At 32.5% G+C, this 13256-nt stretch overlaps 2 protein-coding genes across 2 annotated transcripts; one reads left to right on the top strand and one right to left on the bottom strand.

Annotated features, from left to right (window-relative positions):
• Window positions 1–3301: 3301 nt before the first annotated feature.
• Window positions 3302–8026, top strand: LOC100780538 (subtilisin-like serine-protease S). Its single transcript, XM_003516465.5, has 11 exons — window positions 3302–3777; window positions 3856–3950; window positions 4083–4180; window positions 4323–4481; window positions 4969–5080; window positions 5180–5708; window positions 5786–5880; window positions 5981–6223; window positions 6318–6432; window positions 6798–6984; window positions 7275–8026. Exons 1-11 carry the CDS (start codon window positions 3682–3684, stop codon window positions 7835–7837), a joined length of 2292 nt encoding a protein of 763 aa, XP_003516513.1. The 5' UTR covers window positions 3302–3681; the 3' UTR covers window positions 7838–8026.
• Window positions 8027–9423: 1397 nt separating this feature from the next.
• On the bottom strand, window positions 9424–11143 carry LOC100784127 (uncharacterized). The gene is made up of 2 exons (XM_003517064.5): window positions 10760–11143; window positions 9424–10171 (listed from the first exon to the last, which is right to left on the bottom strand). Exons 1-2 carry the CDS (start codon window positions 10879–10881, stop codon window positions 9763–9765), a joined length of 531 nt encoding a protein of 176 aa, XP_003517112.1. The 5' UTR covers window positions 10882–11143; the 3' UTR covers window positions 9424–9762.
• Window positions 11144–13256: the final 2113 nt, after the last annotated feature.

Below are 13256 nucleotides of genomic sequence, written 5' to 3'. Positions count from 1 at the left end.
ATTATATGTCTTTCTGTAAACTGGTCATATTAATTTGAATTTTATTCACATTTTTCTCACAATAAAAATCATTCTCTTTAAAATCATATATAAACCAAAATAATTAAGAGTCTTTAAAAAATTAAAATAAGATAATATTTATTGTATAAATTATAAAATAAAGGAAAAAAAGATCTTAAATAAAGTAATTTTTTGTCTCCAACTAAAAATACTTCACTTTAAATCTTTAACCAATGTCAGCAGGACATTATTAGTTGTTAATAACTAATTTCACACTAATTAAAAAAATTATTTAATATTATTTAATCTTTCTAATTTCATGTAAAAAATTAAGATTATTTTTAAAATATTGTTTATTAAAATTTATTATCATGAATAAAAAAGTAATTAAAATAAAATTAAAATTAAATGAAAAATATGTTAATGATAATATTAAATAAATAGAATTAGTTAAAATTTATATATATATATATATATATATATATATATATATATATATATATATATATATATATATATATGAGTTAGTATTCTCGAGAGAACTATCTATACTATCTATGAGAGAAAGTTGGGCCCGAGCCTTGGGATTCCCTAAGAATGTTACGGCCACGGAATAGATGGTAACAACTCTCTGCCCTTCGGGTCTTCAAATATACTATGAGAGAATGCAAAGCAATTGTAATTTCACATGGTTTTACATTCTTTTGGAAATGTAAGTTTTGTTGATGAAAACTTTATTAATGGATAATTTATAAATATTTTTATAAGCATCTTTTGAGTTTTAAGACTTATTTTGACTTTAATAAATCACTAATATCCAATTCATCTAAATTTCGCTAAAAATTATATTTTTTTTGTCTACACTAGAAATATCCCTCAATTGGACAGTGTGTATTGTTTTTATCATGACAAAGTTTCTTCTAGGGATGGCAATGGATAGTTTGAATAGGATTTTATAGCACATACTCATATTCGGTCTCATGCTCACACAAGTAACAATTTTAATCCTGGTCCCCATGCCCGCAAGGCCGTAAATAGTAAAAATAAATTAATAAAAAAAAATCAAAATAATTACTACAATTATAGTAAAAATTTATTCTTAAATAAATCAAACATAACATTAAAAACATATACACATAATATTAAAAACAAATAAACATAATATTGATTCGTCCAAACTTAAGTCATAAATAAACAAAATTACAAAGATAATCATTCAATATAGCGATTGTTAAAGTTAATGTTCTAATTACTTAACAAAAACTCTAATCGAAGGTCTAGTGTTTTTCACTCTGTAATAGTAATACTATTAAATATTAGAGATTTAAAGTATTAATCATAAAAAATATAACGGACACACACACACACATATATATATATATATATATATATATATATATATATATATATATATATATATATATAGTGTTCGTACCCACACTCATACCTGATAGTACTCCTACCCACACTCATATCTGCCTAAATTTGTGAGTATATATCCACCTCACACCCAATTCCAATATTATAGGTAATTACCCGTCTCATCTTTAAATATTTTTGGAGGTACACATAGAATCCAAATCCATTTTGTCATCCCTTATCTTTTTTATACTATACACATATTCCAAATAAATATCCCAACAATATGCTTAAGTAACCAAACTAAATATCAATCATGTTAGATTTTATTGGTACTTTATAATTCTTTTAATTTATTAATAACATTCATTGAATGATGAATTGAGATATTGTCATATAGGTAGATAAATCTTCTTCTTCTCAAAAAGAAAAAGAAATTAGTACAATTATTTTTGTTTTTGGAACTCCAAATATCTCCTAGCTAAAAATTAAAGATTAATTAAATTTTTTTATTAAGATTGATTTAAGAGGTTGATAAATCTCAACCAATATTCTTTTGGATTAAACCACTAAAGACATGCTTAAAAGTAATTATTTGCTGGCCATACAACATTATTGGAATTGCCACAATCACTTTTAATTTTTTTGTTGTCCTAGAAATTACGGGTATCCTTTAAAAGAACAATCCTACTTGTACCGATTAGGATCATTATTAATAATAAACCTCTCCATCCGAATATTTATGACAATTATAACCACTTTAAACTTTAGAGATAACTGAATAATATACGCTCTATATTTAATTAAAAAATTGAATACATAAATGCTAAAACAATATATTTATACATCTGTGTTATATTGAAGGAAAAAAAAGACTTCATGAAGACCTCCGAGAATGTCGTAAATGATGATTTCATTTTTTGGTTACAAAATCGATGAATTCATTTGCAATATTGGTTTGATAAATTGTAGAGACCTCTGATTTTTAAACAAAAAACTGTCATTCTTTATGGATAAAATGTAGCCTTTCTTTTTACGTAATTTTTTTTTTAATATATAGTGGTTATAAACTATTACATTCACAAATATTAATCGAAGTAACATTCTTTTTTCAAATTCATCGCCAAATATCGGAAGCGATATGTATACAGTATATTTATATATTGACTATTGTTGGCTATCAAGGTATGGTGTATTCACCTTTGAACAGTTTGTTTATTTGTTCTTCACATGCACAGCATCTAAATCTTCATCAAACCCAATGGAAAAGTCAACAATTCAGATACAAGTCTTTGAGTAATCTTGCACTAACCTTTGGGATGTGGACATAGCCAACCCATTGATTGAAGTCACAGCAATCAGCAACCCACAAATTCAGAACAGCCAACCATTTATTAGATATTATCTCCTTTTCTGCTGAAAATAATGAATGAATTGTGAAAACATAAGGGCAGTTACAACAAGCTTGGTGATGAGCCAATCCAGAAAAAAAAAAAAAAAGGCTTGGTGATGAGCCAATTAGACTATGCACATTGCATTCATTAACTAAGGGTTTTTTTTGTTCTTTTTTTAGAGCAAACTACTCTTGTATCAGTGAGCTTTTTTTCAAATTACACATAACATTACTTTTTTTTCTCTCAAATTACAAACATCTTATATATTTGAAAACATTACACAAACACAGTCAGACCCCTAATATGTTTTACTAACACTCCCTATAAAGGAAGTGTCTATAATGATTAAAAAAAAAAACAAAGGATGTTTGTGTAATTATACCAAACTTCAGGAGGAATGATAAGTGTATTTACTTTCTTTTTTAATAATTTTTTGTTACGGGTGAATAATGAATACCCATCAACTAAGGTTGATTGAGTGAGCCATATACAATACATTGCTTTTAATGGTCTCACAGAAATATGGGAGATTTTGCGGTTGCTTTGGCATGCTACAGAAGCAACTGTCCCTTTTTCTCTATCTGTCATCATCTCAAGTCTCAACCTTTGCCCACTACTATTAACCTTTGTATCCACTACTACTCCACGTTCTCATTTGCTACCTTGTTTCATTTTGCTGTTATATAAATACCCTCATTGAATTTACATGACATCATAAACACCTACATTACGTAACAAACACCAATGTTACCATTGCAACCATGATTCTAATTCTACCTCTCCTCTAACTCCATCTGTGTTTTCTTCTCTGATATATACATTTTTCTGTGTCCCTTTGCCTTTATAGAACCCGGTTCTCATTTCATCTTTTTGCTTATCACTATATGGTAATAATATAGTACTTTTAGCCAAAGGTTGGGAATTAACAATGTCTTGTTCCAATTATGCTAGAAGCACTAGTACCTTCTTTTATCTGTTTCTTGCAGTGCTTGTTGCAAATACTAGCTTTTGCTTCTCTGCCAAGGTATGGTTTATTTCAAGGATTTTCCTTTTGAGTGTCATGAGAGCAAATTATGGAATCTAGATTTGGTGGCAATGCCAGGTTTATGTAGTGTACATGGGAAGCAAAACTGGGGAAAACCCAGATGATATTCTGAAGCACAATCATCAAATGCTTGCAGCTGTTCATAGTGGAAGGTCAGAACTCAGAGTTGATGCCATCTTTCTTTTTGGAAAAATTCAGCAATTGTTTTTTCAGTTGCTTTTTATTTTTTTCGTATTATTTCTTATGTGATTTTCCTTTTTCCTTGTTGGGAACATTTTAAACAGTATTGAGCAAGCCCAAGCTTCCCATGTTTATAGCTATAAACATGCTTTCAGAGGTTTTGCAGCCAAGTTGACTAATGAACAGGCTTACCAAATTTCAAGTCAGTGAAATTCTCCCCATTTCTTTACTCTTTTTCTTTGCAAATAAATAAGGTCAATGTTCATTCATTCACTCACTCCTTAAACTTTAACATTTATAGGCTATTGTAATTTTATTTTATTTTCATGTTCAAATTTGATCAGAAATGCCAGGAGTGGTATCTGTTTTCCCCAATTCTAAAAGAAAGCTGCACACCACTCATTCATGGGACTTCATAGGACTTTTGGACAACGAAAGCATGGAGATTCATGGGCATTCCACCAAAAACCAAGAAAATATAATCATTGGTTTCATTGATACGGGTGAGTAGTCTTACTCTTACACTAAGCTGAAGCCTTTACCATAACTTTCTTGTAGCAATTTCTTCACCCATACGTACAATATGCACCTTTTCTTCAAAGTCGCGTGAAGATATTTATTAGTCGGTTCAAAAGGATTTCCACTTTATTTTATTTCTCTAGTAGCAGAAACTGTGTATCTTTATTCCTCTAAACACTGGATTTCACATGACATCATTGTGGTAGTCACATTCTTGCTTAGGAAAACTCCTTTAATTAAATAAACCATCACTATAGGGTTAAAATTAGACCTGAATATGCTTTTATTCATTTCATGTTTCACAACTGATACAAATTACAATATACAACTACTCTCCAAGAGATCAAATTTAAGAATGAAAATATTGAAAAAAGGGTTTAGTTTAGGTACTTGATAATATTGGAATTTTGTTAATAGTGAGAACCATGGTCGGTTTTATTTTATTCATAATCATTGCAACGATTCATACAGGAATTTGGCCTGAATCCCCAAGTTTTAGTGACACCGACATGCCCCCAGTGCCCCGGGGATGGAAGGGCCATTGTCAATTAGGAGAAGCATTCAATGCTTCATCATGCAACAGGTTTCTGGTTGAATCATTTCCTCATAATTTTTAAGTTTGACTTTTTGGGCATTGGCTTCTAGCGTTGTCATATTCATTGGTTAATCATTTATGGAATAGGAAAGTGATAGGAGCTAGATACTACATGAGTGGACATGAAGCAGAAGAAGGGTCAGACAGAAAAGTCTCTTTCAGATCTGCCAGAGATAGCTCAGGTCATGGTAGCCACACAGCTTCCACAGCCGTGGGACGCTACGTGGCAAACATGAATTACAAGGGTCTAGGAGCTGGAGGAGCAAGGGGAGGTGCCCCTAAGGCCAGGATTGCGGTGTACAAAGTATGTTGGGACTCAGGTTGCTATGATGTGGACTTGTTAGCAGCATTTGATGATGCCATAAGGGATGGTGTTCACATTATGTCTTTGTCCCTGGGTCCTGAATCTCCCCAAGGTGACTATTTCGATGATGCTGTATCTGTGGCTTCATTCCATGCTGCTAAACATGGAGTGCTGGTGGTAGCATCAGTTGGGAATCAAGGAAATCCTGGTTCTGCAACAAACGTTGCACCATGGATTATCACAGTTGCTGCTAGCTCAACAGATAGGGATTTCACCTCTGATATCACACTAGGAAATGGTGTTAACATCACGGTAAAGCTTGACCACTTTGTGTTGGTAAACCTTTTGTACACTTGGTGGACTCAATTTAGTTCTCTATAATGATACAGGGTGAGAGTCTCAGTCTCTTGGGAATGAGTGCCTCCAGAAGATTGATTGATGCATCTGAAGCCTTTACTGGATATTTCACTCCTTATCAATCCAGGTGAAGCACAAGGTACTTAAAAGTGAGAACAGCCTAAAAGTCAATGTAGAGGGATGGTTTTTTTAAGTTAAATGTTGTCCTCTTTTCAACATTTCTGCAGTTACTGTGTGGATAGTTCCCTGGATAAGACCAAGGCCAAAGGAAAGGTTCTTGTGTGTCGACATACAGAGTATTCAGGGGAGTCAAAGTTGGAAAAGAGTAAGATAGTGAAGGAGGCAGGTGGTGTTGGGATGATACTCATTGATGAAGCAAATCAAGGTGTTTCCACCCCATTTGTGATACCTTCAGCTGTTGTTGGAACGAAAACAGGAGAACGGATTCTATCCTATATCAATAGGACACGGTTTGTTGTTATGTATTTGATTGAATAGACATTTTTGTTAAGTTCTTCTGCTATTCTGCCATTCTCTAACTCAATATCATACTAAACTCAACAGTATGCCTATGACAAGGATTTCCAGAGCCAAGACAGTACTAGGAGTTCAGCCGGCACCCTGTGTAGCAGCATTTTCTTCTAAAGGCCCCAATACATTAACCCCAGAAATTTTGAAGGTAATATTGGCCCTATTTGGATACACTTCTCCACGAGCATGTATAAGAGAAAAAATAGGGAGGTAAAATGAATCAAACTTTTTCTGTAAGTCAAAATCAAGTTATGTACTTCAGCTTTTAGAAAAGTTAAAAAATCTATGCGGTGTATGTTGATTAACTTACGAGAGAAGTTTGATTTATTTTACTTTCTTTTTCTTTAAGTATTTGTTGAAAAGTTTATCCAATTTACTTTCTTTTCTCATTTTTCTTCAAGTATTTGTTGAAAAGTTTATCCGAACTGCACTATTCTCGTATATTCGCCACTGAGTTAATAAAATGCTTTTTTATTCTAACTTAATCCTGAACGATTTCTGGCTGTATTGTAGCCTGATGTTACAGCTCCCGGATTAAACATCCTTGCAGCATGGTCTCCAGCCTCAGCTGGAATGAAGTTTAATATTGTATCAGGAACTTCTATGTCTTGTCCTCATGTAACTGGAATTGCAACCTTGGTCAAAGCTGTGCATCCTTCATGGTCTCCTTCTGCTATCAAATCTGCCATCATGACAACTGGTATTACATGCATGTTTGGTTTCACATCTTAGATGTGTTTTTTCACATTTACTAAGAAACTAATAGTTATTACTTCCACATTCAAACATGATTTCTTATTTTTCAACGAATTTCCAAACATGTTTTACATATATATAGTGGTGTATATTAATTACCCAATGCAGTTTGTCTAAGATTCTACTTAACAAACATTAAAATAAAGCTTCTCACTACATTAAATTGTCACTTAATGCCTAAATATAGATACTGAGCACCACCACTCAAAAACTAACAGTAAGTTCAATGTGCAGCAACAATTTTGGATAAGCACCACCAACCCATTAGAGCAGATCCTGATAGAAGAAGGGCTAATGCATTTGATTATGGATCAGGGTTTGTGAACCCCTCAAGAGTTCTGGATCCTGGTCTTGTATATGATTCGAATCCAGAAGATTTTGTTGCGTTCCTTTGTTCACTTGGTTATGATGAGAGGTCACTCCACCTTGTCACAAAGGACAACAGCACATGTGATAGGGCATTCAAAACACCATCTGACCTCAACTATCCATCTATTGCAGTGCCAAATCTTGAAGACAACTTTTCGGTAACTCGAGTTGTGACTAATGTTGGAAAAGCAAGAAGTATATATAAAGCTGTAGTGGTGTCTCCTACTGGAGTTAATGTTACTGTTGTGCCAAATCGGTTAGTCTTCACAAGAATAGGACAGAAGATCAAGTTCACTGTGAATTTCAAAGTGGCTGCTCCCTCAAAGGGCTATGCATTCGGGTTCTTGTCATGGAAGAATGGAAGAACACAGGTCACGAGTCCTTTAGTTGTTAAGGTTGCACCAGCAAGTCATGGGTTGGTGAGATAACAATGCTTGTAATTATGTATATATGCTTAGGAGCCGTGAGATCCCTATCGTAACTAAGACTAGAACAACTATTCTCAGTGAAATCCGGATGCAACCTAAATGATCACTTCCAAACTTACGTTATAGTTATATGCTTGGGGCAGTCTGGGATATCAAACACAGAATTGAATAAATGATATTTTGATGCCATGACAGTACTCTCAAATTCATTGTCACTATTTGTCAATTATCACTTATCACTGCAGAATTTTGTTATGTAGGTTAGTCAGCACTTGCCATGCATAACTTTGGTGTTCTATCTGTCTTTTCCTCCACCCAAAAAGGATGTTAAGAAAGTATGGTCATCGGTTTAATATCTCGAAAAAAATGTAATGAATAAGTAAATAGGTATTATTTATTTAAAAGGCAAATCAAAACATATTTTGCTCACTGAAGCGCTAGTTTAATTGTGGAATTATTAACATGATAACATCTCTCATATTCTTTGAACAATATTTAAAAAGAAAAGGAATCCCTCATTTCCTTGATCTTTTTTAATATACTAATTATTGCAAGTCACCTTATATCTTCGCATATTCATTATTGATAGCATAAACTCTTCTGGTTTGTCGGCCTGAGACGATTGAAGGACATACACTCTTCTGAGTAGTTTGACATAAAAACGTAGCTCACGGACACAAATATCTTCACATGTTCATTATTGATAGGATAAAACTCTTTTGAGTAGTTTGGCGGCCTGAGACAATTGAAGGGCAAAGTATTCTTATCATACCTTTATATATTAAAGCACCCATCGTGATCAAATCAGAATACATGGCCAAGGTCAATGGATTGGGTGCTCAAAAAGTATATGAGATATGCTTGGGTACTCCAATATCAGTTATGAAGCTTTAAGCTACGGTGAGGTTCATTATATTTTGGTCAAATTCTCCATCCAGTTTCAAGAAACTTTTAGATCTTTAGTCTCGATATTTTCTTTCCTTACATCCGTTAGATACTTCCCATGTATGCTATGGATTGAAGTTGCCTTATTTTCCTAGTTAAGTTACCTATATCAACAAGCAAAATGGAAACTAGGCAGTAAAAGAGTAATCTCAATCCCCAATTTCCGTTGTTATATAATCTCTTCCGACTTGCATAGTGTGTTTGTTTTAAAGTTCACCAGCCTCAAACAACCTTTGAATCCAAAGCAAGTGTCTTGTAACTTCTACGTTTTTACATTGGAAAGTGTAATTTTTCTTCAACATACACACAAGCAATCTATCATGCAATGACATCATAAGCATTCAGTTAGATTTGAACGGGCAACCCTGCACTACTTTGTCTAGAAACTAAAAAGCTAATCATGATCAGTCGTGTTTCGGAATCATTAGCATGAAATACATGCACTTTGTTACCGTTAATTTGCAACTAAACTCTCAGCTATTACACATAAGCACGGCAAAGCCATCCCTATTTACTTGTTAGAAATCATATTTTATCTCCTCATCACTGGTGTATGCTTCAATTTAGCTGCAGAATACTCAAATAGTAAAATTCTGTACATATCAGAAATGAAAACAAGCCTTCGGCAGTAAACTTGGATGTATAATTGAACCAAAAGTTCATTGTCCAACGACAGAATCTTGCTGCCGTATAAAACAGTACAATGCATATCACAATTCATAGAAAACTATAACATAGTGAACAAGAAATATGAACAGTTTACTATGATTAAAGACATAATTATTAAAGTATTTAGCCTGCGACCTAAACAACGATGGAATTTCAACTTAAAATCTCTACAAATGATTTTTATCATCCAATTTCTAGAGCTAGACAAAAGGAGCCAACACTGACACTTCTATTTTAGGCATTATATTACACATATAGGTATGAAATCAGGAGATGAAATGACATACAGAGTGTCAACATAGTTGCAAACACTAAGAGTGCTTCTCCGTTGGATCAACAAGGCCTTCCATTACAATAAGCTGATCCAACAGTGCAAACTTTTCATCTTCAAGGGTTTTTACCTCATCTTCAACCTCTCTTACCTCTTTCCCTAATGCAAAGCTCTCATCCTCCAGCAGCATATACTTTCTCCTCAATGCACGGTACTCATTTCCAGCTGCAGAGGAGTCAGGCAACGAATCTGAATTGGAACCTTCTTGTTTCTGAAAAGGTGGTGAGACTTCAGTCATCAAGTGTCTCTTGGAACCCTTCTGTCTTGATTTTAAAGACAGAGATGTCTGTCCATCTTCCTTGACACCATTCGCTTGCAACTGAAATAAAGATGCCTTTTGGGTTAAGTTTTTCTTCTTCCTTGGATCTTGCATTGCCAACCAATAATAACTGCAGAATAAGAACGAAAACAAAAATGATATCAACACATACATCTTGAAGCCAGTTGAAGTGAACAACTATTTTTTTTTATAGGAAAACATTAATTGTTAGTTTGTTAATTTTTGTCAATAGGGATCGAACCCACTATCTTTCCCCATTTCTTTTTATCTTTCCCCTTTTCTTTTTTTCTTAAGATCCCAACCAACCTTATCTTCCAAGTGAACAACTATATACAAGTAGTGAAGTTAAAACTATGTTACGAGCATCAAAAAAATATATAATGGCATTGCAAGACCCGTATGACCTCAGAAAGATTTTAAAGTAAATTTGATCCACCGTGAATGTAAATACTAAAAATTCCAATTCCACATCAATGCAAAAACTTTCACTTCTAATAAAACTGCTTGATTGGCCTTTTCAAATGGTTGCCTCAATTAAATTTCTATGCGTTAGCATAATTATTAGTTGGAATGAAACAAACACCAGACACATGTTCATCACTTGGTCTTCCATGACCTAGTTTTTTGCAAATTATATAATGCATAAAAAGAGTAAACCATCAATTTAGTCTCCAAAGCATGGTAGTTAGTATCGTACGAGTCACGATACGTATCGCACGATTGGATACGATTCCAGCTGCTACCGATACCAATCGGAGGTTGTCTCGCTTTTGTTCCTGGACCGTGGTTGAATCTCTGTATCGGGGATGAATCGTGCATGAATCGCGATTTTCAGACGAATCGCGCGATTCTTCACCCTGCGCAGACTTGTCGTAGAGCGGAATCACTGGACACGCCGCGCTGGATCGCAGGATCGTGGAGACGAGCGTGTTTCAGCGTTGCTATTTTCTCAGCCGTGGCAGGGCAGAGTCGAGGTAATTTCTGATTTACGATTCCTGTGAAGGAGATGACTGATGTTTGGGCTTGCGGGTCTTTGACAAACTGGGCTCACATGATTTTTAAAGTAAGTAAACCTTCTTCTGGCCTTTTTGAAACATAAAAAGAACTATATGATCCTTTACTTTATTTTATTAGTTGAATTTAGTTATTTATCTTTTAAAAAGTTTAACGTGGTGTTTTATCTTTTTTTTAGTTTATTTTAATTCTTTATCTTTTTAAAAAATTATTTTAATCATTTATTTTAATTATCTTTTTTTGTTAAAAAATTAAATGTAGGGAAATAAGAGAAAACTAAACAAAAAAAATGTAATTTTTAAATGATTAACGAAATCATTCTTAGATTGAAGGATCAAACTGAATAAGAAAAATAAGATAAAGGATTAAATAATTTTTTGAAAAAGATAAAACACTATATTGAACCAAAAAAATAAGATAATTTATCAAATTAAACTTTTTAAAAGATAAAAGACCAAATTAAAAATAAATAAAATAAAATAAAGGACCAAATAGTTTGTTTAGATTTTTTTATTATACACTAAAACTTGCATGAGTTTTTAAACCTTCGAGAAGTGTGACTTGGACTTTCTTATGTTAAAATAGGTCTAACAATATTTTTTTAATTCAACCGAATTCTTTTTGGCATATTTTCCTTTTTATTTTTTTTGTCTTGACTCTTGAACAATCAAGGTGGGCAATTGCCGAGGGTCTCATATTTAGAAGGGCACCGAATTTTTTATTTAGTCTATATAAGTATTAAAATTTTATACAATAAGTTTGATGAATTGTTTTTGTTCAATTGAATTGTAAAATGTAAAGATGAATAAGTTATGAACATAAAAGAAAAAAATAAAAATTAAAACTTCTCTAAAACATGATAGTTCTCTAACTCGGTTTTGAGATCGATCTTTGGTGTCTTGAGCAAACCAAAAAAATTATGCATTCATAATTATTGAAATATTATCCATCTTGAATATTTTTGTTGCAAAACTCATTAATAATCCGTTTAAAATGTAGATTATTTAAAGTAACAATAACAAGAATAACTAATATTATTCTAAAAGTTGTTATTAATGATAACATAAATAGTTAATAATTAGTACAAAATCATTTAAAACAAAACAAAATCAATTAATCTATCTTGTGACATAGTATATCACAAATAGAATTTTAACATTTTTAAATAGTATTGGTGACAACAACAATATAACACTCTATTTTTATTTTTTTTAGTATTATTATTATTTGTATTAATACATTATTTATTTCACGTTAATATGTTCTGCACTTGTTTGCTATAAATACCCTTCTATATGTCAATGAATTTGAATCACCTACAAACAAACCAAATACGTTATGTTACACACATAAATGGCTTTTAAGACAAAACCTCCTAAAAATATCACAAATTCATCACTTGTGTTTGTTTACCATGAGTGAGATATGAACTAATGAGCACAAACACTTACATGTGTCCAACCCACCACTTTGGTTCTTCAAAATTTGACATTTGAAGAGAAAAATTAAAGATGTATTATTGCTACAAGATGACAAACATGTGACTAAGATATTTTATCAACGTCTTGTTGGAGTCCACCACAGTCATGTTTGTTATGATTCATTTAAGTTAAAAAATGACAACCTAACATGTGCAAAACATGCTATCAATGCACCACCAATATCAAAGGGACTAACACAGTTATATGCAAAAGTGTCAATTGTACATCCTCGCAAGACCGTTCAAGAATAATACATGATTTGCATAACTTTGAACCACCACCATCAAGGCGTTATATATGACAAGACAATCGTTGGTTGATTATTGGTTGAGTTTGTCTCTAGTTTTTATAGTGTTTATCAGTTATCCATGTTGTTACGTTTAGACTTGTAACACCCCAAGTTTTAAGTACTAGAAATATACCATAAGGAGAATTCTTATTAGAACCTTTCTGTTATATTTTATGTAAATATTTGTTGTTATTATTTGTATATTATTGGTTTTGTCTTCAGTATGTACTTGTATTGTGATAATGTATTCCTATACATGTGTGTATTTTGTGTATATTATTATTATTGTTGTTGTTGTTGTCTTTATTATATTATATAATATTATATTTGGTGTTAGAAGAGTATTAGATTAACTTCTTATAGTTAAAATGCTTGAAAAGTTGTCTAAGTCTAGTGATAGTTTTATGATG

This window comes from Glycine max, chromosome 1 (genome assembly GCF_000004515.6).
Source record: "Glycine max cultivar Williams 82 chromosome 1, Glycine_max_v4.0, whole genome shotgun sequence".
Taxonomy (NCBI): Eukaryota; Viridiplantae; Streptophyta; class Magnoliopsida; order Fabales; family Fabaceae; genus Glycine; species Glycine max.
Note: the sequence above shows the minus strand (reverse complement) of the source record. Positions and strands in the feature narration are given on the sequence as shown.